The sequence below is a fragment of the Macrobrachium rosenbergii genome, chromosome 23 (assembly GCF_040412425.1).
Source record: "Macrobrachium rosenbergii isolate ZJJX-2024 chromosome 23, ASM4041242v1, whole genome shotgun sequence".
Taxonomy (NCBI): Eukaryota; Metazoa; Arthropoda; class Malacostraca; order Decapoda; family Palaemonidae; genus Macrobrachium; species Macrobrachium rosenbergii.
This window is the reverse complement of record NC_089763.1, coordinates 2,327,695-2,355,642: the sequence shown is the minus strand read 5'-3', so window position 1 is coordinate 2,355,642 and position 27,948 is coordinate 2,327,695. Positions and strand designations below refer to the sequence as shown.

The following is a 27,948-nucleotide window of genomic DNA, read 5'->3' as shown; positions in this document are numbered from 1 at the left end:
GAGAGAGAGAGAGAGAGATGTCCTTAAAATATCAAGTTAAAATATTTATGAATTATTACGGGGAGAGAGAGAGAGAGAGAGAGAGAGAGAGAGAGAGAGAGAGAGAGAGAGAGAGAGAGAGAGAGAGAGAGAGAGAGAGAGATTGTTGTTATGTTAGATATCAAATGATGGAAATTCGGTATTAAACTAACTTTTAAAGTTACTGTAATTTTATTTAAAAGTTAGCTTAATAAATTACCTTAAAAAAAGAAATAAATGGTTGAGGTAAGAATATAGGAGAGTGTGAAGATTAGTATCCTATTTCTCTCTCTCCCTCCATTCCACCGATCTATTTTTGATAGTCTTCTCACCCTCGTTTTTAAAAACTTCTTTATTCTTCTCTTTCTCTTTGTTCTGAAATGCTCTATGTCTCTATGTTTTAGAACAGCGCATTTACAGTTTGAAGACGGAACAGGTAAAATTAGATCAATTTAAAATTATCTACTGTACAGTTAAACGCATACAGAGAAACAATAATATGTAGGTTGCACTAACTACGAACGAGAGAGAGAGAGAGAGAGAGAGAGAGAGAGAGAGAGAGAGAGAGAGAGAGAGAGAGAGAGAGAGATAACAATTTTCCTTACTTAAGAGAGTGAAATTTTTATGAATTATTTTGGAGAGAGAGAGAGAGAGAGAGAGAGAGAGAGAGAGAGAGAGAGAGAGAGAGAGAGAGAGAGAGAGAGAGAGAGAGAGATAACAATTTTCCTTACTTAAGAGAGTGAAATTTTTTATGAATTATTTTGGAGAGAGAGAGAGAGAGAGAGAGAGAGAGAGAGAGAGAGAGAGAGAGAGAGAGAGAGAGAGAGAGAGAGAGAGAGAGAATTACATAAGAAACCTTTGACCCCCTAATCAGCAACACTCCCCCCTCTTGTCATGTTAAATCGACAAGCTGACAGCTTTTTGCCTTCGAGATCCTTAGAAGCAATCAGTGGCAATAAAAGCCGCAAATAAAGGGAAAACTTTCTCTGCAAGAAAAACCCTGAACAGTGAGAATATCTTTAACTCAAAAATCAAAAACCTGCGCAAGGACTACTGTAGTCCTTCCCCAGTGCTCTACCCCCATATTTAGAAAGAACCCTTAAATTACAAAGTAGTTCTCTTTCTCCATTATACGGTGGCAAGATAGAAAAATGTTAGGAGAGGCTCCCTTTACATGAACTGCATTAAAGCCTTGAAATATGCAAAATCATATGTTAACCTCACCTTACAGAAAGCTATTAACCTCTTCAAAAAAGAATTGCGGCCACATATACACTGGTTGTATATCAGACACCTGATTCATCAATCAACAGAAGCACAAGTAATTGCCCTCCTGCCACAGCCAAAGAAGAATAAGTCTCAGCTACCGAAATTACATCAGAGAGACTGGGGCAAAGACTTCCACCCTTGATGGTGGAAGAGCAGCAGCTGACTGCACTGAACTAACTCCTGATAAGCTTCCATTGAGGGTTAAAAACTCCTCTTTAATCACCACTGACAAAACCACTTGCTCCAGCTCAAAAGGAAGACACTGATTCAGTTGGAAACCTGTTGGCTCATCCAAATATTCTAAATTCTGATCAGGAAAATCTCGCAATAATGAGAACGTTCCTAAACCATTGGGGAATCGGGGAAAAACAAAACAGTAACCAACTGTTTACTGATACAAACCCTCACAACTAGAAAAGGATTTGAAATCCCCAAAACAGAATGTTGAAACTACTAATGGCTGCCACCTGACTACTTAAATGGAAGTCGAAACAATAACACATGCTGAGATTCACTATAGGCAGGTGCTAGTCAAGCAGGAGACACGTGCACAGGCGATAGGAGCATATGTGGTAAGAGTGCAGTCAACAGACATGCAAGAAGGAAGCATACAAGTGATAGGCGTACAAGCAATGGGCATACAAGTGTATGAGCACAAACTAAAGGCACACAGGCGATACGAGCACAAAGCCATAGGGGGGCAAGGCTGAAGAGAAGCAGAGGAACTAACCTGTTACTAAATGGGGAAGCAGACAAGACATGCATCCCTTTAACTTAAGTCTCACAAGTATTATCCTGTATAGTTGTTTCTACAACCTAACAAGTTCTCTCCTTTCGCAATCAATTACCGCATTTTGTTCAACTATGATTCATATAATTATCCAATCATAACCTTTCCCTCAGCAAAAACATATCATGAGGGTCAATGAAACTGGAATGATGCATATTACAGCAACGCTTTCCTTAGAGGTTCATAATGAACAAATATTCAAAATATAAAAGAACATCCAAAAACAACCAACAGAATACCAAGTGCAACAATCTGTCTCTACCAAAATCAGTGACAGAAGTAGACTGACCAGCTACGAGTTTTTGTACCTACTGGTCCCCTGGTGGTAGGTGGGGAAAGTAGATGGATAGAAAACGGATATTCATAGAAAACCATGTTTCCTCTTTTTTTTTTTGTTTCAATCTGTCAAACTACTGCTGGCAGGGAAGTACAAGCTACATAATGGATAGGTAAGATTCATTTCAAAATTATGTTTTTGTTTGTACATTCACTCTTAATGATTAATGGCCCCAAAATTATACTTCTTCAACAAAGAAACATATGCCCTCTTCACAGTCATACACAAAAATGCTAACATACAGTAAGTACAAAAAGTCTTCTTCATACCACTTACAGAATAATGTAGGTGGTAAACATTCTCTCCTTTGTACAACTACAAAATTAAATTGTTACAATTTAACTAGTTTTTTTAGTCCTTGAGAACTGTTATTGCATTAGAAAAAGTTTTCTGATAACATTCAACACAAATATTAACAATGAAAATTGGGCCCACTAATCACATTTGCAATTAAGCAACTACCTTTATCTGTGCGGGTTCAACCACTTCCTATATACTGTACATGTATCTGTTTTTACAGGTAAAAAGGTAACTTCCCACAGTGTAGGTGCACAAGCATTTTACACTACCTGGTTTACAGTTACAAGTTCACAAAAATCTTCCTGTAGTATTGCTACACCCAGCACTGACTCAGTCATCCATTTTCAGCCCTATTTATTTAACAAGCCAATGCAGATACTTGTTACAGTGGCCATAATTTTTTCCTTTTGAAAAGATGCTACTTCTCTCCACTCTCCTCATCTATGCAGCTTTCACATACCACAAACACTGGGGCAAACCCTCATCATTTCTATCTGAAATGAGGCAGGCTCACTATTAGGGAATGGTGAACAATGACTCCAACAACAACAAAAACTATCAAATAAAGTTTTTAAAAATTAATTATATGTATAAATGAAAAGATGAAGTATATTTTCATTTACAGCAAAAATCCATTAGTATAATGCCATTACATAACTCTTCAAGACACATCACTGAATATGTGCGCATGGTTACCATGTAGGTACGGGCAGCTAGAGACCATGGAGACTGACTGTTGAAGTCATCATGGTCACTGTAGAGGTGGTTACAGGAGCCACCTTCCTGGAAGAGGGGTGGCCACAAAGCAGAAATATTAGGTTCTCCTGAAAGATCCAGAGAAAGCCACAATTCCCTGAGTTTCTCGGTCTGGTCTCCAATGCACCTGCGAGGGGGGGTCAGGTTAAGAATGAAAGACCTCCTTTCTTCCATATAGAGAGAGAGAGAGAGAGAGAGAGAGAGAGAGAGAGAGAGAGAGAGACTCTCTAACTGGAAGGAAACCTCAACTGAAGGAAGATAAGAGATCCAAGGGTGGCTATCCTTTCTCCCCAGGGGCTCTCCACTGAAACCTTTTTGCTATGAGGACCAAAGGATACGCTATGTACTCCTTTAGGAGTAGCAACAACAGGCCAGATCTTTGAAGGAGGGAGGAGGGTGCCAAAGAACTCCTTCAGTGACGTCATGGAAAGTGTAATTGCCCTCTGAAAACAAGGGAAAAATGACATTTTTATGATAAAATGATGTTTCATTATACTTACCAAAACACTGTAAAAGGTTTTATCTCTTTAAAATCGACACGTCCGAGATATAAATTTTCAAACTTTGTTTGGAACGCTGATACAATTGGCGGGAGACCCAACCCCACGGCGGGTAGCGTGGCAGGAGACATACCCATAAACCCAGGTCAGTTTCATTCTCGGTATACACAATTAGTGAAAACCTGAGATAACGTCTCCCCCTGCGGGGAGGAGGAGGCCTTTACATTACAGTGTTTTGGTAAGTATAATGAAACATCATTTTATCATAAAAATGTCATTTTCATTATAATGACTTACCAAAACACTGTAAAAGCTGATTCCACATTTAAGGTGGAAGGGCAGGGGATGAGGTACCAGTTATTGAAAGGTTACACACACACAAAAAAAAAAAAAAGGAACAAACTCTAACCATGGGTATCTTAAGGATCCATACCAACAAAAGGGCAGGAGTCACCTTACCTGGTAGATGGGCTTTTGCAGGGAGGTACTGCTGCTGGTTGAAGCTCCATTACCTGCAGAGGCCTTGGGCGTAAGCACTGCTAGCCACTCTGCTCCATAACAACCCAAGCAGTCAGGGAAGTACACCGCTGACTGAGACAAGGGGTGACTTCCTTTTTGCTCTTGCCCTGAGCAATTGGAAAGCAACCAGACTGAAAACGGGTCTCACCGCCTAACCTAAAAACAGTTAAATACATCCCCTTCCCTATACCCTCAGCAGCTCAACTAGAATGGAGAGTACTCCAGGTGAACTGAGCACCCCCGGCTTCCCATTAACTCAGCAACCATAAAACCACAGGGGGAAGGAAAGATAAGGAACCTACCCCCTAGTGTGTTCCCCCTAAAACCAAGCCTGCTACCGATACGGGACCTAACGCAAACAGGTCCTGATACGCAACTTCAACCTCCCTAAGGTAGTGAGACGCAAAAACCGACTTCGACCTCCAGAAGGTGCTCTGTGTGATCTGCGAAAGTGACTTATTATGATGGAAGGCCACTGAAGTTGCTATTGAGCGCACTTCGTGAATGTGAGACTTGACTAGGCGTGCGTCCTCTTCGTTGATGTGCCTGTGCGCCTCTAAGATGAGTTCCTTGACGAAGAAAGCCAGGGGATTCTTGGATAAAGGTCTGGTTGGATCTTTCACTGAACACCACAGGTTAGAGGAACGTCCTCTGATGCTGGCCGTTCTGGCCAAGTAAGTTTTGATAGCTCTAACGGGGCACAAAGAAGCCTCCAATTCTTGAGGGCCAGCCACTTCGGAGAGGTTCTGAATGGTAAAGGACCGAGGCCACGGGTTGGAAGGAGACTCGTTCTTGGCCAGAAAATTCAAGGTGAATGAGCAAACAGCATTACCTTGTGAAAAACCCACTTCCTTGTCAATGGCTTGTATTTCACTAACCCTCTTTGCCGTTGCTAAAGTAACCAGAAAAAGGGATTTCTTAGTGAGGTCTCTAAGAGAAAGATCTTCTAAAGGTTCGTACCTTGGAGACATTAACCACCTCAAAACTACATCTAAATTCCAGGCAAGGGCAGGTTTTGGGGCCTTAGCTGTGTCTAAGGACTTGAGGAGGTCTGACAAGTCTCGGTTATTTGACAGGTCTAACCCCCTATGGTAGAAGACAGAGGACAGCATAGCTCTGTAGCCCTTGATGGTTGATGGCATCAATTTTCTTGAATCCCTCAAGTAAATGAAAAAATCGGCAAGTTGAGTTATAGACATCGAAGAAGAGGAGATACTATTTTTTCTACACCAGTTCCTGAAGACTGTCCACTTGGATTGGTATAATTTGCTCGAGGAGTCCCTTCTGCACCTCGCAATAGCCTCTGCAGCCTTGCTTGAAAAACCTCGCGCTCTGATGAGCTTCCTGACAGTCTGAAGCCTGTCAGAGCGAGAGTGGACAATCCCTGGTGGAACTTCATTAGGTGGGGTTGTCTGAGAAGCGACTTCTTTTGAGGGAGAAGCCTCGGGAAGTCTATCAGGAGATCTAGCAGGTCCGGGAACCACTCCTTCCTTGGCCAGAATGGGGCAACGAGGATCAGCTCGACCTTCTGATGGAATTTCACTTTGTTTACCACTTGCCTGATAAGCCCGAAAGGAGGGAAGGCATAGGCAAACAGGTTCGTCCAGTCTAGGAGCATGGCGTCCACCAAGTGAGTCAGTGGGTCTGGAACTGGTGAGCAGAACACTGGGAGACGATGGTTCTTGGAAGTAGCGAAGAGATCTATTATGGGAGTGCCCCACAGATTCCACAGATCTAGGCACACTTGCGGGTGCAGGGTCCACTCCGTAGGGAGAGTCTGGTTCCGACGGCTGAGTTGGTCCGCCAGGACGTTCAGCTTTCCCTGCACAAACCGAGGGAACAGGGCCACCCTGTTGCTGTCCGCCCACAGAAGAAGGTCCCTCGCAGCTTTGAACAGGGCGAAGGAATGGGTACCTCCCTGTTTCCGGATGTAGGCTAGAGCCGTCGAGTTGTCGGCGTGAACAGCGACTGCTTGGCCTGAGACGTGGGTCGAAAATTCCTGGAGAGCGAGGTGAATAGCCAACAGTTCCTTGACATTGATGTGGAGCTTCTTCTGTTCATCCGACCAAACTCCTGACGTCCTGAGGTTGGCTAGATGTGCTCCCCACCCAACATTGGACGCGTCTGAGAACATCTGCAGGGATGGTTGTCTTGGGAGGAGATCCAGACCCTCCGAAAGCCTTTCCGGCGACCTCCACCAGAAAAGATGCCCCTTGACGTCGGGGGGAATGTTGAAGACCGTGGAGTCCGTTTGGGTCCTTCTGTCCCAAGAGTCCCTGAGGAAAAACTGTAAGGGTCTCATGTGCAGACGGCCTAACCTTACAAATTGCTCCGCTGACAACAGAGTTCCCAGGAGAGCCATCCACTGACGGGCGGAGCAACTGTCCAGGAGTAGAAACTTCTCCACCGTCTGAAGGCAGGAGGAGACCCTTTTGGGAGACAGAAAAGCCCGAAAAGCTAGACTGTCCAGAGTCATCCCCAAATAAAGAATCCTCTGTGAAGGAACTAAGCTCGACTTTTCCGTGTTTATCAGAATCCCTAAGTCCCGAGCTAACCTTAGGGTTCTGTGAAGGTCCTCCATGCAGCAGTCCCTTGATGATGAACGGAGTAGCCAGTCGTCTAGGTACAAGGAGATCCGAACTCCCTCCAGGTGGAGCCAATGACCTATCGGGGCGAGAATCCTGGTGAACACTTGCGGGGCTGTCGACAGGCCGAAGCAGAGGGCCTGGAACTGGTAAACTCTGTCCTTGAAAACAAAGCGAAGATACCTCCTGGAGTCCTGATGTACTGGAATGTGGAAGTAGGCATCTTCCATGTCGAGGGTCACCATCCAATCCCCCCGAGTTAGTGCCTGAAGAACTGAGCGGTTCGTTTCCATGGAGAACTTGGTTTTCACTAAGTACATATTGAGAGCACTTACGTCGAGAACTGGCCTCCAACCCCCTGATGACTTGGGGACTACAAACAGGCGGTTATAGAAACCTGGGGTTGACACGTCCTGCACTACTGATGACCGCTTTCCTAAGAGAGACCGGACTTCTGTCTCTAGGGCCGAAAACTTGACTGAGCCTCTTGAGTATGCTGTCAAGGAAATGGGAGAATTGGAGAGAGGAAGAGGTTGGGCGAACGGCAGACGGTAGCCTAGCTGGAGCACTTGCACCACCCACTGATCTGCACCTCTGTCTCTCCATTCCTCCCAAAAGAGGCTGAGTCTGGCCCCACCGGCGCATGGAGGACAGGGATCCTACTTACTGGTATGACGACCTTGTGGCTTTGAGGAGAACTTGTGACCCTGGAGTTGGAGCGGGACCTTGAGTAAGGTTTGGACCTGGAGTTACGAAACGGATGCCTGTTAAGAGGAGATACCATCTTGGTCAAAGGAGCGGGAGCAGGCCTCGGTCTGGTGGAAGACATAGACAGGATGTGTGACGACGCCCTCTTATCCATGGCTGACAGGACGTCTTTCACTACTGCTTCTGGGAAGAGGCCCTCCTTGTCAAAGGGTGCGAACATCAAAGCCGTTCTCTGCGAAGAAGTCACAGCCTTAGACAAGAAGGAGCACCAAGTTTCCCTCTTCTTCAGTGTGGCCATGGTGAAGAGGGAGGAAATTTCGCCTGCCGCATCATGGATAGCGATATCGGTGCAGGAAAGGAACCCCGTGGTTTTTTCCAAGACGTCTTCTGCGAGATTAGCCTGCTCCACCTGTTTGAAAATAGCTCCCATTGACCAATCGATAAAGCTGACAATCTCTAGGAACTTGAAGAGGTTCCTGGAAAAATGTTCTACATCTAGGGCAGAAAAGAAGGTCTTGGCTGCCTCGAATGAAATGCGTCTTGAGGGGTCCACAAGGGAGCCGAAGTCCCCTTGTGCTGAAATTGCAGAACCCAGTGAAGGAGAAGCTCCTGTGCTGTAATAATTTTGCCTCCTTTTCGACAGCTTTGAAGGAGGGTACGCAAACGACAACTTACCCGAGGACCTCTTAGCTTCCAACCACGCCTCTACCTCTTTTAATGCTTTCTTGGAGGCGGTGGAGAGTACCAGCTTGGGAAGTGAAGTGGCAGGACCTTGTTTTCCCAGACGCAACGTAGAAGTCGGAGAAGAGGGGGCTGTTGGCTGAAAATGTTGCGGGTACGACTGCAGCAGAAAGCTGAGTAGAGAAGCGTAATGTGAAGAAGGCCCCGATTCACCTGGGCCTTCCTCTTCACCAGAAAGAATCGGTTCCGTGCCCAGACCGTCCAGGAGTTGAGGAGGAACGACTTCTTTATCCTCGGGAATACCAAGGACTTTGCGGACTACCTTTTCTAGCTTCCCTTCCAACAGAATAGACTCCTGGGAGGGCGAGGATGTAGCCAAAGGCGCAGACACTTCGTGTGTAGGAGGAGGAGTAAGAGGCCCGGGCACTTGCGGCGGAACTTCCTGGAGAGGGCTAGGCCTCTTGACTGCACTAGGTGACCTGGGAGGAAGCGTCTGAAATGTATTTTCTTGATCGGATCCCCACGCTGAGCAACCAGGTATAGGGCTGGCTGTCCTTTTCTTGAAGAGTTTAGTAACCCTAGGGCAGGAATTATCCGAAGATTGCCTCTTTACGGGCCGAGAGATCTGATCCCACTTGCGATGACGAGGAGGGGGGGGATCCGAAGAGCTGGAATATGAAGAGACTGAAGATGAACTGCTGCTACTCTCACCTGAAGAGCTTAACCTTAGGTAGTGCCGCCTCGACTGTGACCGCCTTGATGACGCTTCTGGGGACACCATCCTGCGATGTCGGCGATGGCGAGAAGATCGACGCGTCGATGGATCACTTTCACGTCTCCCTGAAGCTTTTCGACGCTTCGAAGGCGAGTTAAGCTTACTACTTCCGCCACCAGGACTAAGGCTTTCCTGTGCCTTAGAGGACGAGCCTGCTCGTGGGCAATAATTTCTGACCTTTTTCGCCAGCGCCGGACTGTCTTCTAGCCTCAGAAGGCGGCGGGACAGTTGCCTTTGCTCAGAAAAAAAAACGAGCAGACTCGCCTGAAACGCGATCGCGAACAACCACATTGTTATCACCAACACCAACACTGACGTCATCACCGACGCTAACGCCCGGACTACGGTGCGAACGCACTAAACTTAAGACCGACTCCATGAAACCATTCATTTGCGCTTCCATTTGATTTCTGAAAAGAACGAATTCTGATTTATCAGCCTCGAGGCTGGGCTTGGCTTTAGGGAAAACATACTGGGAAGCTGGTGAAGAAGAGGGGGAATATGAGAGGGGAAAGAGCAACGGTAGAGGAGGGGGTAGGAGAGGAGGAAGGAACAGCCGGTAGAGGAGGTGACGCCGATGCCACCACCGAAGAAGATGATAGCCTAGCTTCCTTAAGCTTAAAGGCTTTCCTATCCCTATCCCTAACCAGCTTTATCTGATGGGAACTGTATGTTTGCCAAAACTCCTGACTCCATTCCATACATTCATTGCATGTGTTCTCCTGGGAACACTCTTGACCCCTACATGCTGTACACAAAGAATGGAGATCGTATTAAAGTTTAACTAGTTTGGCGGAGCACAAATTCCCTGCGCAAACTCTGGATCCCGAGAAGCTTGAATCCGACATAGCTACGAATTCCCAGAGCTAGGCTAGCTAGATAAATAAACAGGCAATTGAGTACTTCACCAAGGAGAGACGCAACAAATAAGCGCAAGCAGACAAAGGAACCCAAACAGTTTGAGGCAGACGGATGCGCGAGATGCGTCCCAATACGCCGAGAATGAAACTGACCTGGGTTTATGGGTATGTCTCCTGCCACGCTACCCCACCGGCATCCGGTGGGGTTGATCTCCATGTTGTATCAGCGTTCCAAACAAAGTTTGAAAATTTATATCTCGGACGTGTCGATTTTAAAGAGATAAAAGCTTTTACAGTGTTTTGGTAAGTCATTATAATGAAACTTCTTTGGCTCCCTCCTACTCTTCATCAAAAACTTAACCCATTGTTTGGAAGGCCAATGTTGACATTTTGGACAAAGACTTACAGTTACATAGGAGTTTCCAACATGAAACACATAATGTATGAAGGTTAACCTCCATGGAAGATAAGAGTGTATTTATGCAAAACGAATGAAAGGCAGGGGTCAGGTAGCGAGCCAAGGGAGACATATGTACTCAATGGTAGCTGGAAGCAAAATGGAGTGCAGACAAACACTTGGGCAGGGCTTTCCCAACTGTTGGTAGTTAACTTGTCAATAAGTCTGAATGGCAGTTTCAAGCTAGCGCTTGAAGCAATATCATATATAAAGAATAAACCTTTGTATTCGTGTTGGAACAAATATTTGCAAGGGTGTTTCTCCTGCCATTATTGTAGGCTACTAAGCTTCAAAAAGACCTAACACTCTTCCAAAAATAATCCATCTATCAGCTAAATTGAGTAAAAGAAAAGCCTGTTCTTACATGAATACATCTTTATACAGTAGGTGTCACTAGCTAGAGCATTTCAAAGGTGGTACATACCATCCTTGTTGAAGCATCAGCACAATGCAAACTTGAACTTCTGGTTCTTACACACTGCTCTGACCACTAACAAATTGTCATCTACAGTATATTGATAGCTTTTGTGTCAAAAACCACTTCACAACAACCACTTTATTCACTGGTGAAGAATAACAGATCAGTGAAATATGAGAAACCATAAACTGCAAATGAGGATGAATGTTTAAGGACATCAGGGGTTTCAAAAAGCTTCAAGGAAATGCTCAAACAAGATAATTCAACATTTTTTCATCTCTTGAAGTAACTTGGCACTCAGCTAACCTTACCTGAGTTCTCAGAATTAAACATATGCAAGGTGAAAGCTTGTATATTGTAATAACAATGGGGATTTGTGGAAGAACACTTCCAAACTTACCTCCTCCATCATCTTCAACTACCAATCGGACAGGCGTTGTATCGCCAACACCATCTGCACTGTCCATGGTATCAGCAACTTCCATTATGGTCTGAAATAAAGATTAAGGTCATAATTACTACAAAATATGTAAAAAGAGTTGAATTAATTCAGGAACATAATTTTAAAAACTAGGACATTTCATAAATTAAAATGCAAAGACCTTGAAACATACCAAATTTTAAAAGCAATCTGTACATTTTCTAAAACACAAACATGAAGTTCTTTACACATGCATTTAGCTTGCAAATACAAGATGCAATGGCCATTTAAAATTTACTGATAAGGTTAATTAAATATCAACAGGCAGGGGGAAGCCCTGCCTACCTGTTGGTCTGCACTCCACTTTGCTTTTCAGCCTAGGTGCCATATGAAAGGGGTGGCTGAGGTGGGCCATTCACATATTGAACTTGAGGTCTTTATGTTAGGAAAAATACAAATTACTTTTAAAATTTGCTACACAAATATAACAATTTTTAAAAGTAAATTGTATTTTTCCTAACTATACAAACCCAAGGTCCTTTACATTAGAGATTACTTTCAGGCGTAGGCTGGAAACGGCCGTTGAACTTCAAACAAAGTGGTTAGGCAATTAACTAATGTCCGGGAGGCGAGGGTATCCCTGCCCGGAAGCAAACATTCCAATTTGCATTTCGGCCCAGGTATCAGATTGAGGGGTGGCATGAGGTGGGCATAAAGTGTAAAGGACCTCGGGTTTGTATTGTTAGGAAAAATACAATTTACTTTTAAAAATTGTTATTTGTTCTGACACAATATACAAACCCTCGGTTCTTTACATTAGGAGACTTACTGATTGGAGGGAGGAATCTGATTAAGTCTCTATGAACTGACTGGAGTTCACCACCTTGTCTTCCCTTCCTGGTCGTGAGAGCGAGGAAGGGAAAAAACTGCCTCTGACAAAAGATCGGGTTGTAAGAAACGCAGGATCAGTTGTCAGACTTCTGGGTCCCTCTGCATGAAAGAGGAAGACGTCAGTTCATGCAAAAAGGCTAGGAAGAATTTGACGTCGGATGACATAAAGGCAAATACAAGCATTGGGTTTGTCTTGCAGTCATGGTCTTCTTCCTCCCCTTGCAAGAGGATGGAGTGGGGTTGCTTCTATTAACCTGAATGGAAGAAAGAATGGGAGCTCCCGTTATGTGCTTACCTGCATCGACCGCTAGATCCAGCTTGTAACGGCACGTCCGCTCCCTGCCCATAGGAAGAGAGCCAGGATGGGGAGAAGGAAGAGAGGCCAGTCACTCCGCATTCATTCTCCCAATCACAACTGTACAACTTAGGCGAGACGCAACCTGTCCTGTTAGAGGAGCTTGGGTAAGCTACACAACTTGTTGAGCAGCCACCACAGGACCTAAGGAAAAAGTGTCCAAGGACTTGTGTGCAACATCCCGGAGGTAGAAGGAAGTGAAGGTAGTCTGCTGGGACCACACTCCCGCCTTCAGCACCTGTGCTACCGACATATTCTTCTGGAATGCGAGGGACGGACCAATGCTGCGGACCTCGTGAGCTCTTGGACGAAGCGTACCGGCGTCGTCTTCTCCTGCAGCGCAGAGTACGCTCTCCTTATCGTCTCTCAAAGCCAGAAAGAGATAGTGTTCTTGGACACTTCTTTCTTGGTCGAGCCAGTACTAACGAAGAGTCATTGACACTCAGGCCAGAGGTGTCGAGTCCTCTTCAGATAGCGCCGCAGCTTTCTAACAGGACACAGTAGCATCTCGTCTGGTTCATTACCTACAAAGTCCTCTAGGGAGGGGATCGTGAAGGACTCGAACCATGCGTCAGGGACCGAAGGATTCTGAGTCTTCGCTACGAAATCTGGGATGAAATCGAGCGTAACTGATCCCCATCCCCTCAAGTGTTTAACATCGAAGGAAAGTCCGTGAAGTTTGCCAACCCCCTTTGCCGATGCCAGGGCTAGCAGGAAGACGGTCTTGAGGGTCAGATCCCTGTCTGACAACTCTCGTAAAGGCTCGTACGGTGCACAAGTCAGGCTCCTCAGGACGAGAGTCACATCCCATGCAGGGGGCCTGAGATCCCTGGGTGGGCAAGACCTTTCGAAGCTTCTCATCAGTAGAGAGATCTCGAAAGAAGAAGATGTCTACTCCTTTCAGCCGTAAGACTAGGCCGAGTGCGGCGCGGTAGCCTTTCATGGCTGAAATGGAGAGAAGCTTCTCTCGGCGAAGGAAGACGAGGAAGTCCGCGACCTGCTGAACAGAGGCTCCGATCGGAGAGATACCCCTTCGACGACACCAACCACAGAAGACGGACCACTTTCCCTGGTATACCGCTAAGGAGGATCGTCTGAGGTATCCTGCCATCTCTGTTGCTGCACGACACGAAATAATTTTTAAAAGTAAATTATATTTTTCCTAACTATACAAACCCAAGGTCCTTTACATTAGGGATTACTTTCAGGCGTAGGCTGGGAACGGCCGTTGAACTTCAAACAAGGTGGTTAGGCAATTAACTACTGTCCGGGAGGCGGGGGTACCGCCTGCCCGGATGTAAACATTCCAATTTGCCTTTCAGCCCAGGTACAGATTGAGGGGTGGCATGAGGTGGGCATAAAGTGTAAAGGACCTCGGGTTTGTATAGTTAGGAAAAATACAATTTACTGTACTTTTAAAAATTGTTACTTGTTCCGACACAATATACAAACCCTCGGTCCTTTACATTAGGAGACTCACTGATTGAAGGGAGGAATCTGATAAAATCTCTCTGAACTGACTGGTGTTCACCACCTTGTCTTCCTTTCCTGGTCGCGAGAGCGAGGAAGGGAAAAAACTGCCTCTGACAAAAGTTCGGGTTGTAAGAAACGCAGGATCAGTTGTCAGACTTCTGGGTCCCTTTGCATGAAAGAGGAAACATCAGTTCATGCAAAGTAGGCTAGGAAGAATTTGACGTCAGATCACAATAAGGAAAATACAAGCATTGGGTTTGTCTCATAGTCATGGTCTCCTTCCTCCCCTTGCAAGAGGAAGGAGTGGGGTTGCTTCTATTAACCTGAACGGAAATAGAATGGGAGCTCCCGTTATGTGCTTACCTGCCTCGATCACCCGGTCCAGCTTGTAACGGTACGTCCGCTCCCTGCCCATGGGAAGAGAGCCAGGGTGGGGAGAAAGAAGAGAGGCCAGTCACTCAACATTCAATCTCCCAATCACAACCGTACAACATAGGCAAGATGCAACCTGTCCTGTTAGAGGAGCTGGATAAGCTACACAACTTGTTGAGCAGTCACCACAGGACCTAAGGAAAAAGTGTCCAAGGACTTGTGTGCAACAAGTCCTTGGAGGTAGAAGGAGGTGAAGGTAGTCTGTTGGGACCATAAACCCGCCTTCAGCACCTGTGATACCGACATATTCTTCCGGAATGCGAGGGACGGACCAATGCTGCGGACCTCGTGAGCTCTCGGACGAAGCGTACCGGTGTCGTCTTCTCCTGCAGCAGAGTACGCTCTCCTTATCGTCTCACGAAGCCAGAAAGAGATGGTGTTCTTGGACACTTCTTTCTTGGTCGAGCCAGTGCTAACGAAGAGTTGTCGACACTCAGGCCGGAGGTGCCAAGTCCTCTTCAGATAGCGCCGCAGCACTCTAACTGGACACAGTACCATCTTGTCTGGTTCATTACCTACAAAGTCCTCTAGGGAGGGAATCGTGAAGGACTCGAACCGTGCGTTAGGGACCGAAGGGTCCTGAGTCTTCGCTACGAAATCCGGGATGAAATCGAGCGTAACTGATCCCCATCCCCTCAAGTGTTTAACATCGAAGGAAAGTCCGTGAAGTTCGCCAACTCTCTTCGCCGATGCCAGGGCAAGCAAGAAGACGGTCTTGTGGGTCAGATCCCTGTCTGTCGACTCTCGTAAAGGCTCGTACGGTGCACAAGTCAGGCTCCTTAAGACGAGAGTCACATCCCACGCAGGGGGCCTGAGATCCCTGGGTGGGCAAGACCGTTCGAAGCTTCTCATGAGTAGAGAAATCTCGAAGGAGGAGGAGATGTCTACTCCTTTCAGCCGTAAGACTAGGCCGAGTGCGGCGCGGTAGCCTTTTACAGCTGAAACGGAGAGAAGCTTCTCTTGGCGAAGGAAGACGAGGAAGTCCGCGACCTGCTGAACAGTAGCTCCGACCGGAGAGATACCCCTTCGACGACACCAACCACAGAAGACGGACCACTTTCCCTGGTATACCGCTGCGGAGGATCTTCTGAAGTATCCTGCCATCTCTGTTGCTGCGCGATGCGAGAAGCCTCTCGCTCGCAAGAGATGGTGGATAACCTCCAGCCGTGAAGACACAGGGAATGCACTGCCAGGTGGTACTGCTCTACGTGGGGTTGACACAGCAGGTTGAGCTAGGGAAGGATCTCTCTCGGCACCTCGGAGAGGAGAGCTAGCAGATCCGGATACCAAATGGCCTGGGGCCATTAGGGTCCCACCAGAGTCATTCTGAGATTCGGGGTGATCATCACTCGGCTGGTCACTCGGCGAATTAGACAGAATGGGGGAAAGGCGTAACCGTCGACATTGTCCCACGGGTGTTGGAACGCGTCCTCCGCAGCGGCCCATGGGTCCGGCACAACAGAACAGAAGACATGGAGCTTTCTGTTGTGCCGGGTGGCAAACAGATCGATGGCTGGACGCCCCCACAGGTCGAACAGCCTTTCCGCTACTTCCTGATGGAGGGACCATTCGGTCCCTACCACCTGGCTCTGGCTGCTGAGCTTGTCTGCCATGACATTCCTCTTGCCTGGAATGTACCTGGCTGACAGCTCTACCGAGTGAGCCACGGCCCACTCGTGCACCTGCATCGTCAACTGGTGAAGCTGGTGGGACACCAGTCCCCCCTGCTTGTTGACGTATGCCACTACCGTGGTATTGTCACTCATCAGTACCACGGAGTGTCCCATCACTCGATCCCGGAACTCTTGGAGGGCCAGGAAGGCCGCCTTGAGTTCTAGTACGTTGATGTGAAGGTGCTCGTCGTCTCGGTGCCACACTCCCGAAGTCAGCAACTCCTCCAGGTGTGCGCCCCATCCCTCGGTCGATGCGTCCGAGAACAGAAGCATGTCCGGAGGGGGAGTATGCAAGGATACTCCTATCAAGAGGTTCCTGTCGTCTAACCACCAGTGAAGGTCCTTTCTCACCTCCTCGGAAAGAGGAATGAGGAAGGACTGGGGGTCTTGGGACTGGGACCAATACTCCTTTAGTCTCCACTGGAGAGACCGCAGGTGAAGACGCCCGTGAGGTACTAGTTTCTCCAAAGACGACAGGTGACCGATGACAACTTGCCATTGCCGAGCTGGTTGCTCCTGCCGTGACAGGAACAGCTGTGCTGCCTGCCTGAACTTGCTGATACGAGAGTCTGAGGGAAAGACTTTCGCTGCCACCGTATCTATCAGCATGCCCAGGTACTTTGTCCTCTGCTTGGGATTGAGATCTGACTTCTCCAGATTTACCATGATCCCTAGATCCTGGCAAAACTCGAGGAGACGATTCCTGTCCTGTAGCAACTGCAAGCGAGAGCTCGCCAGGACTAGCCAGTCTTCGAGATACCTCAGAAGACGTATCCTGTGCGAGTGGGCCCAAGCTGACACGAGAGAGAATACTCTCGTGAACACCTGGGGAGCAGTCGAGAGCCCGAAGCAAAGTGCCCTGAATTGGAAGACTGACTCCCCGAGGACAAAGCGGAGGTACTTGCGAGAGGACGGATGGATGGGTATCTGGAAATACGCATCCTTCAAGTCCACCGTAAGCATGAAGTCGTTCTCCCTGATGGAGGCCAGCATAGTTTGCGTTGTTTCCATCGTGAACCGAGTCTGGCGAACAAAACGGTTCAAGGGAGAGGTCTATGACCGGTCTCCATCCCCCTGAGGCTTTCTCTACGAGAAAGACGCGGCTGTAAAAGCCTGGAGACTGGTCCAACACGACTTCTACAGCACCCTTGCTCAGCATGGCTTGCACTTCTTGCTGTAGTGCGTTGTCCTTTGACGAACCTGGAAGATATGTTTGGAGATGGACCGAGTGTAGAGTGAGGTGAGGCCGGAGGCCGAGACTCCCATCTGAAGGGTAGTCCACTATATCACTGCCAAGTTGCCCAATGGCTCAACAGGCATCCCCCCAACCTTCGGCAGCTTTTGGGGGGGAACGCCGCCCCTAGCGTTTCCCCTTCTTCTTCTTACCCTTGCCCCCTTTACCGGCTTGGAAAGTGGGCTGAAAAGGGCGGGAGGGACGGCCCCTTCTCCGGGCAGAAGAAGGCTGGGTGTTTCCTCAGGACCCCTTCGAAGACTGGGACTTCTTAGGGGCCGAGGAAGTGCCAGCCTGGCCCGAAGACCTGGCCGCAGTGGTGTGCGAAGACCCGGAAGTCTTGGCCACTGCCTGATGAACAAGCCGGTCGCTGTCATCGGCACGGCGCTTGTCCACCACGGCGTCCACCAACTCTCTATGGAAGAGAGAGGAGGAACCCAGCAACGGTCCATTCCAAAGGGCGATAGCTGACTCGGGACCTACAGACCTGGCAAAGCGAGAGAGAACGGCATCCCTCCGCTTTAGCACAAGGTTCGCCCACAGGTTTGCAGTCTGGTGGGCGAGGTAGGAAATAGCCCTACCCCCAGACTGGCACAGTCTCCCAAAGGCGGAGTCCTCCCCAGGTACAATAGCGCCTGAGGAAGCAGCTACCTTCGATACTGTGAATGACCACAAATCGAGCCAGGAGACTGCTTGGAAGGCCGCCATGGCGGTTGCTTCCAGGGTTGCAGCTTCTTGCTGAGAGAGGGATATGCTCTCTGCAGTCAATTGCTGCAACGACAGACCCGGATCCAAACGAGTCAAGTCCGGGTCAACCTGTTTGGTCAGCAACGCCCCTTCCACTGGAGCGTAGAAACGCTTCTGACGAGGCAGAGGAGGAGGAAGAAGCTTGTCCGAGCGGCTCGAACGAAGCGAACTGTCTTGCCCGGACACAAGACTGTTCACCTGGTCGAGTACCCCCTTGGCAAGCGTGGACCACGGCAGCCCCACCGAAGCCTTGGGTTCCTTCTTGGGTCCCCAGAAGGACTCGAGGCGTGACGGACGATCCACAGACGAGGCCATGGTCCCTTCCCCGAGGTCATTGTGCTGACAAATCAGCGCAATAACCTCTGCAAAAGTCCTCTGTATTTCGGGGGTGTCCGCATCCTGGGGCAGAGGACCCTCGAGTCCTTCCAGAGTGCGGTCCTCCCGAACTACTCTCCCTGCAGGAGGGAGAACCTCGGCAGACCCCCGTGGATCTTCCTGAACTACGCGGGCGTAGGACCTGGTCAAGCCAAGAACCGAACCAGGTGCGTACCCCCACGCAGTAGAACTCTGAGGAGAACACTCCCCAGAGCTCCTCCTCTCCGACTCGCGCCCCCTGGAAGAAACCGAAGGGGCGGAGGGGACAGGCGAGGAAGATCGGGCGCTCCCACTGGCTTTACTGGCAGAACCAGCAGAGGCAGTGGGCCGAGAGCAGTCACCAACCCGCGGTGATGACGAGCCCCCAGGTCGAGGAGACTGCTTCAGCCCAGGTGAAGCGATCTCCCGAGGAGAGCGGAGCGGCTTGAGAGAGCCGAGCTGCGCACTCGCCTCCCCCGAGCCAGGCTGGCCGTGCAGACGTGGCCGGGGACTGGGAGGAGTCGAACGTGCAGCTGACTGGCGCGAGCTTGCGCTGTCCTCTGGACGCGCCCCAGTCTTCTTCGAGGCCGGAGCCTCTCGGGAAGACTAAGTAGGGGACTTCTTCCCTACCTTTCCTTGCGTTCGGCCCCGTGGGGCTGAAGCACTATCCCAGGAACCTGACTTGGCACCTGAAGGAGTGCCAGCAGGAAGAGACGGAGCACCTGCATGCCCCGGCTCTTTCTGTCGCCCCACGCCCTGGTCTGTACGGCGAGTTTCTCCCGTATCAGACTGGGGTACCCGGTCTCCTTGTGGACCCGGTACTGAGCAACTTCGCGAACGAGTGTCCGACGAGGACTCGCTGGCCTTAGATGCAGGAAGTTTCTTAGGTGCAGCGGGGGGAGTGCCGACCTTGGTCTGCACACCCTTGGCTCCCGGTGCCCCTGGCCCGGAGGCCGGGGCAGCGGTTCCCTGATCCGAGGATCGGGAAGAGCCGACGAGAGATCCCACTGCCTTCCCTGTGGAAGGAGGCAGACCCTCAGAAGTCTCGGTGGGAGATTTCTTGAGGGGGGAGAGGCAGACTTCTTCTTCTTCGGCTGTGAAGCCTCGGAAGGAGAAGCGGAAGAAGCAGCAGACGAAGATGAAGATGAAGACGACGACACCTTCCTAGACCTCTTCTTCTTCTTCTTCACCATCTGCTTCAGGAACGCCGTCAAGTCCCCAAGCCAGGAAAGCGAGGCCGCAGACTCAGGAACAGCAGGAGGGGCTGCAGCAGAAGGCACATCCCGGGCAACGACCGCAGAGCTTGAGCCAGCATTTGCCTGGGTAAAGAGAGCCACGCGTCGGCCAGGAACAAAAGTGGGCGGGGCCGGGAATGCATGCGCCGCCCCTCCCGCGTGAAGATTCAAGTCGGGCCGTGCCAGGGTCGATGGAATGGGGACGGAAGCAGACGAAGGGCCGGGCTGGAAAGTCAGACGAGGAACAGCATTCGAAGACAGGCCAGGGTAAGCAACGGGCAGTGACAGTCACATAAGGATATGATGACGTCACCATGTAGGCGGGGCCAGCACACGTGAATGGAGCCAGGAAGCCGGGAGGCAGCAGAACAGCATGCTGCACAGCAGGTGACGCCGACACTTGGGTGTCCAGATGCGATGCAACTGACACCGGCATCTGGGCAAACCTCGAAAAGGTGACGGATGTAGTGGTGACTGTCGTTGCCGATTGGGTCGTGACTGGAGTGGGGGACAGGGGAGCCAATCCCTCCAGTGACGAGCCAGGTAGGCCAAAGTGTAGCCAGGATGAGCTTGGAATCTGTGTCTGGCTATCCAGTCCGGAACCTGAAGCAAAGGTCAGGTCAGTACACGAAGCCTCTACTCGCTCCGGAGGAAAAAACTCCCCTCCAGAACGGGAAGAGACTTCAGAGAGGATGTCGCGGTCCAACTCTCCCCCGCGCCCTTCCACAAACGATGAAACGTAAGAGGAAGGGGAGGGGGAGTCCTCACCCGAGGGAGAGGGAGCAAGCAGGGGAAGTTCGCCGGGAGGGAGAAACGAGCCCGACACATTTGCCACCAATGGAGTCGTCGGGGGCGTATTTCCCTCAGACAACTCCTTGGTAGGCTTACGACGGTAACATCTCCTCCCTTCGAACTTGCCCCATTGCTCGGAGGACCACGAACAACACTCACTACAGGGATCATTGTGTGAACACACACGTCCCCTGCAAGATGTACAGAGGGCGTGTGGGTCCACGTCGACTCAAGATCTAAATGAATTACATTTCTTACCCCCTACCCCAGGACACACACGCTGGGGATAGGAGGGTTTAGCTGATTTCTCCATGATAATGAAAAACAAAGAAAGAATTTCCCACCAAAAAAGAAGAAGTATAGCTGTCAGGCAGAGAGCGACGAAGAACAACGTCCGAGCGCTACGATGGCCGAAAGCAAATTGGAATGTTTACATCCGGGCAGGCGGTACCCCCGCCTCCCGGACAGTAGTTAACTGCCTAACTACCTTGTTTGAAGTTCAACGGCCGTTTCCAGCCTACGCCTGAAAGTAATCCCTAATGTAAAGGACCGAGGGTTTGTAAATTGTGTTGGAACAAACCCAGGGCTATGCGAATCGGTTTCCTAACCCGAAGGTCGGGAAGAGCCAACGAGAGACCCACTGCCTCCTCGGAAGGAGGCAGTCCCTAGACGTCCAAGGGCATCAAGGGGAAGAAGCAGCCTTCCTTTCCTTTGGCCGACGGAGGTCTTTCTGATTCTCAGGACCCCCTTGGACCTCGGGAGAGGAAGGGAAGACGCAGCAGAAGACGCAATCGAAGATATGATGAAGAAGACGGCGGCTACTTCCACAGGGCGGCTTCCTTCACCTCCAATCTGACGTCTTCTACAGGATGGTGGACACAAAACATTGTAACCTCCAGGGCAGTCTGGCAGGAACACAATGGACGCGGCCCAGGATACTGTGGTAGTATTTGGAAGTTGGGTTTGTGTGATAAGATTTACTTTTGTTCATGTGTTGTTTATTTGATGATGTGTTTTCTGCCATTGTGTTGTTGTGTGTATGTTTTGTTTATGATTGTGTTGTTTGTTTGAGTGTTTGTTTATTTTGTCTTTTTTATTGCAGTCAAATTGATTGATAGTGGAGCTCCCTTTCAACTGAAGAATGAGATTTCTGTTGGCATCATATGATGAAGATGAGGGATGCTGACAAGTGCCATCTCTAGGGACTACAGTGGTTAGGAGATTGAAGTTGAAGGCCCTGTGCAACAACATCAAGCTGAGTGATATCTTTGACTTTGAGTGATTTTTTTGGGACAAACTCTGTGTGCTGAGTGCATCTGGGGTTTAATGTTGAGGAGACTTCTTAAGGGGTGCTGCCAATGAATAGTTTCCTCTGCCAATAATATATAATGTTGTGGTGATAGTGATTCCATAGTTAAGACTGGGTATGTTTGGTTGAGTGATAAGTACAAGGAAAAGGAGACAGGTAGCACCAAGATCCAGTTGTGTATTATTCACTGACAGTTGACACTGTATAAAGATTAAATATAGGGACACCCACCAAGAAGGTCTGTCTGTGAACTTTACGTAAAGTTTGAGTAATAGGGGTGGAGATCCCCTTAATTTGGAATTGTAAATAATTTAAGTACAGTAAGTTTATTTTGGTATTATTAAGATTGATGAGTTAGGGTTAGGTGTAAAAGGTTCTTTTGGGGGTCATGTTAGTATTAAGTTAGGCTAAGTTAGGTATAAGAGTAAGTTGGAAATAAGTTAGATTAAGTGTTGAGAGTAAATAAAATTAGGATAAGGTTCTGCTTGAAGGTCTTCAGGCCACTGTAATATTAAGGAAATAAATTAGGTTAAGGAAAATCAGAGTTCGATTTAAAAACCCTTCAAAACTGTTCCCATTATACTGCCCCAATTGTGTACTATAAAAAGCCCCTACATAATAATTTGGCGCCCAACATGGGGCTCTTTGATAGTAAAGTAAGAGTGGGGTTGTGGCGGAATTCAAACCCACAAACAAAACAACAAACAACACTCACCCTGATCTTCGGTTGCTGGAGATGGATAAAGGTCGCCGCAACAACCACAACCGCAAACAACCACAAACACAACAAGGAAATACAAAAAAAGAAACAGAACACACACACAAATAAACAGCACACCAACAAGAAAACCAACAACTCCAAGAAAAGCATACGACAAAAACTGTCCCACACAAGAACCACTGACTAGCACTAGCTCTGACTAAAGACTCTCTCTAAAACCGAAAAATCCTTCACATATTCCACAGACAGACAGCGCCAAACAAACTAACGACCTCATCCCTCTTCCAACAACCACTAAGCACTCACTAACAACAATTACACTCTCTCTCTCTCTCTCTCTCTCTCTCTCTCTCTCTCTCTCTCTCTCTCTCTCTCTCTCTCTCTCTCTCACAAAACGTTGGGAAATGCTAAATAAAAACAAATTTATTCATCCCTCTATATTTCTCCCCCCTTTTAGCATTTCCCAACCAACACCTTTCACACCTCCTTCAAATCGCCTTACGCAACACCCATGGATGCTCACTAGCAGGTCCTCTAGATCGCGTTCGCGGGCACGCAATCATTCTCTCAGAATCATTCTCTCTTCTAGCAACATTCAAACTCACATCTTCTCCTCCATTCTCTCTCAGATTCACGCTATCTTCTTCACTATTACCACTCTCAATTTCATCCACAATCTCATCTATACCCTCTAACTCGTTCCCAAATACCTCCCCCAATTCTTCGACTAACTCATCCCATTCGCTCATTGACCTTTCCAATTCTTGCAACGATTCATTCATGCTTTCAATCACTCGTATATTACTGCTACGCTCTCTTACTCTTACACTTTCGCTCACCTCCAACCGTTCACTAACCCCTACACGTTCAGTCAATTCAGTTATATCAAACCCGCATATGCTATAATGTTCTATCCATACCATCCCATTCATCCGTATTACACGCTTTATCACTCATTTCCACTTTGGCACTCACACCCCTATCACACAACTTACGACCATTCAGTTTACTTACGTTCTTCCCTTTCTTACGTTTTTTACCATACTCTATCAAAACAAATTGCTGATCCTCCATACACAAGCTCTCATGCATACTTGGTTCACCCACATTCGATTTCAACCATTTATACACCCCATTCTCTCTCACATATTCCAGTACATCCTTCCATCTACGCAATTGGTTGTGATGCGCTCGCATTTCTCTCACACTACCATCTACACATACTTCCCTACAACATAACTAAGCCCACTGGGACCAACTTCCAACACTTCATACGGACCCTCAAATTTTTCACGCACTTTATTTACATTCAACCGCCCTTTCTCGATTACTTCTTTCAACACTTTCGCCCACCTTGTAACTTTCAAACCTCTCATGCGCCTTTCTTCCATACCTCCCTATCATTCTCAGATAGACCGAATCTCGGTCTCACTATCTTTTCAAAATTTAACACATTTTTACACGGAGACATACCAATACCCTTATGCACAGTGGCGTTGTATACCCACAACGCCGCCCAACGTTTACATCCCAATCATTATCACATTCACTCATCATACGTAATATCTCTGTCAACGTTCTCACCGTTCGTTCCGCCAATCCATTCGCACTGGGCATATACGGCGTGAGTACACATGTTCTATGCCCCAATCACGCAACATTTGCTCAAACTCCCATCCAACAAATTCAGGCCCATTGTCACTCAACATTCGCGTCGGCTTGCACACACACATTGGCAACATCACTTGACCCACCATTCTCGCTACAGTCTCACTCTTTTTTGTTCGAATCGCTACCGCATATGCAAACTTACTCAAATGATCTACCATTACAACCATTCCCACATGTCCTCTAGCAGTCACAGGCAACGACACACAATCAATCACAACCATCTCAAATAACTCTTTCATCTGCAATCGCAACACAGGTGGATTCGCATGCACACTTTGATACTTACCCTTCTGACAGTCCGCACACGTAATCGCTACATCCGCACAAATTTTACTCAATCCAGGCACATACAATCTCTCTCTACATTCCCATAATTTATTTTTCCCCAGATGCCCAAACCTACTATGTACCAATAAACACATACCCACGGCTGCGTCTTCCGAAAATACTGGCACATACACTTCCCCATCCCATATTCCTTCCTGATGCAAAAATAAACTATACCTTTACATACAACAAATCTCTTAGCACCTAAACATACACTTCTAACTCAGACGGCCAACTTCCTACTCTTACACCCCTAACACACACTCTCTTAACATATTTATTTTCATGCACTGATTTTGCATCTGCTTAATTTCCTCTTCACTCAACAAATCATTTTCACTCCTTGCAATATCTACCATACCTACAAAACTAGTTTTAGACACATCCCCTCCTTTAACCTTCGTTATTTCCCTGCCGCCCTTTCCTAAAATTCCCCTCCCGACATCCACACTTATATCATGCATTCTCATAAAATCAATTCCTAATAAAAACATGTTGGCATATCATTCTCATCCATGACTACAAAATTATGTATTATTTCAAATCCCCTAACTGAATTTTTAGTTGTACCTCCTCCCATACTAACACACTCCCTTGTCCCAAACCATGTATCCTTACACTCGTTGATTTTCTTTTATATCCCAATCGCACCTTTCCAATTCACTAACTACTGTACTACTCACTAACGACACTTGTGCTCCCGTGTCTACCAAACTACAATATTTATTCTGATCCACCACTACATTCGTTACTAATTTACCTTTCGCTTCATGCATACACGCTCTCACGGCTACATTCACCTGCTTAGCTTCCTCACAACCATCCTCATCGCATTCATCTTCAACGATATCCTCAACCCTACCCCTTATTCCCTCATTTTCCCCACAATCACCTTTCCTAACCAGCCAGCTACAAGTATCCTTTCCACAGTGAACATTTAAAATCACATTCGTACCATTTTCATTCACCCTTCCTTTATACTCCACCGGCCTATTCCATCCAAAGAACAATCGTACTGTAATTTTAAACATTTCAGCCACTACCAACAACACTTTCACTAACTTTTCCTCCTCATCTAATTCCCTTCCTTCCTCGCGCACTCCTCCTTCCGCATCTCATTCATCACCTTTTCACGTAACTCGTTCATGCTTGCAGGTACTCCATCAATCAACCCATTTGTTTCAAATTACTCAACCCCAAACAGACATTCCCACACTCGATTCTCCCCTACATACTGTTGCTTTACCACAAATCCTACAGGTACTTGGTCCGGGTCCCAGTCGCTCCTAACCCTATCATCTCATTCAGTCCACATACGCGACATAGCATCTGCAACAATATTCTGTCTACCTTGTACATACTCTACCTTAAAACTAAACTCATTCAAATCCTCTATCGTTCTCGCAATTCTAGCATTCACACTCTCCTTTTTAACCATATATACTAGCGGTCGATGGTCCGTCCGTATCACAAAATCTACCCCATACAAAAATACTTTCAAAGCTTTCACACAAAACCTTATTGCAGCCAATTCCTTTTCAATCACCGAATATTTCAACTCTGCCTTTCCAAACGCCTTGCTCACATACGCAATTACTCTCAATTGTTCTCCCCCATTCGCCTTCTGCATTTGTACCAAGCATCCTCCCATACTATATTTACTTGCATCCGTATACAGTTCTAGTTTATTCGCATTCTCACTATAGTCCGGGAAAGCCTCCTCTTTCAATCTCTCGAACGCTTTGATCATTCGCTCATCCCATTTCAATCTTACACAATTTCTCTTCCCCGTCCATTCAGTAAGTGGTTTCCCGATCCCTGAACAATCTTTTATAAACTTCCTTCCAAACTCAATTAAACCCAAAAATCCTTTCAACTCACGCACGGTCCGGGACGTGGAAATTCCTTTACCTTATTCACGAACTTATCACTCTTCCTTACACCTCTTCCACTCACCATATGCCCTAGAATTCCACCTCCCAGCCAACCAAGCACACTTTTCAAGTTTTACTTTTATTCCTACTTCTTCCAACCTTTCTAACACTCGTTCAAGCAGTTCCATATTCTCTTCTACAGTCTCACTGCAATCAAAATATCATCTATAAAAACAGTTACCTTCTTGCGATCAAACCCAGCCAGAACCACATTCATTGCCCTTTGGAAGGCAGCAGGCGCATTAGCCAGTCCGAAACTTAATCTCGGAACTGGTAGTGGCAGGAACTACTAGAAAAGGCCGTAATATGCCTGCTCCCTTCCTCCAGAGGCATCTGGTAATAGCACCTTACCAAATCTAATTTTGTAAACACTTTCATTCCATTCATCTTGTACACACAATCAGACACCACATTCATCGGGAATCGCTCTTTCACAGTTACTTCATTCACCTTCCGATAATCCACACACATTCGCAAACTTCCATCTGGCTTACGCCGGTACAATGGGGCTATTCCAGGCGCTCGTACTCCTTTCAATCACTCCCACCCTCTCAAGCTCCTCACACTGCTCCTCTATCTCACGATTGAAAGACGGAGAAAAATGTCGGGGACGCTGATATATGGGGGTGTCGTCTTCCAGAACTATTTTAAATTCCGAAGCTTGATCCCCAAAATCCTCGTCACCACGACTCAATGCCCCTGCCTATCCCACAACATTCTCCTCAATCGCTCTCTTACGTTATCACTTACATTTTCATCTACCTTTACTCTTTCTTTCAACTCCTCATACGTCCAATCTTTAGCTCCTTTCAAATCACCTGTCATCACCTGCCGTACCTTCACGCACCTCTCATCATCCACATTCACCAACGTCGTAATATTCCCACGCAATCTCCCTCACATATTCCTCGGACTCGCTTCTTCCTGACACTCGGCAATGACATTATATATACCCTCGGATCTCCCATGTTCAAAACCCCATCATATACACACACATTTGCCCTGACTAATTTATTTATATCTATTCCTCAACCACATACTCACACCTATCATTGTTGGCTATCCCGAGGCTATCCGGCCATGCCACTTTCACACTCACAACTTCTCCAATCTCATGTGGCAATTTTACCCTCTCTGTCGCAATTACAGGCACTCTCTTCCACAATTTTTGCTCAACCCTACCATCCTTCCCCAAATACAATTCCTCAAGCACATCCCCTTTCATACGTAATTCAATTACATTCATACTAGGACGGACCACCATCCCGCATTTTTTCAAAAACTCACATCCCAATAAAATATCATATTTATCAATCGTACTCTCAATCACACAAAAATCACTTTCATCCATCACTACACCCCCAATTTCTAACCGTTCACACACTCTTCCAACCACTGCTACCCCTAAA

The 27,948-nt window shown here is 47.5% G+C and overlaps 1 protein-coding gene across 12 annotated transcripts in view; it reads right to left on the bottom strand.

Annotated features, from left to right (window-relative positions):
• Window positions 1-27,948, bottom strand: part of LOC136851231 (cyclin-D-binding Myb-like transcription factor 1) — a 672,051-nt gene that overhangs the window by 556,327 nt on the left and 87,776 nt on the right. For all 12 annotated transcript variants that reach the window (XM_067125176.1, XM_067125181.1, XM_067125178.1 and 9 more), the window contains exon 2: window positions 11,374-11,464. In XM_067125176.1, coding sequence (XP_066981277.1) covers window positions 11,374-11,464 — 91 coding nt within the window. The remainder of the gene's footprint in view (window positions 1-11,373; window positions 11,465-27,948) is intronic.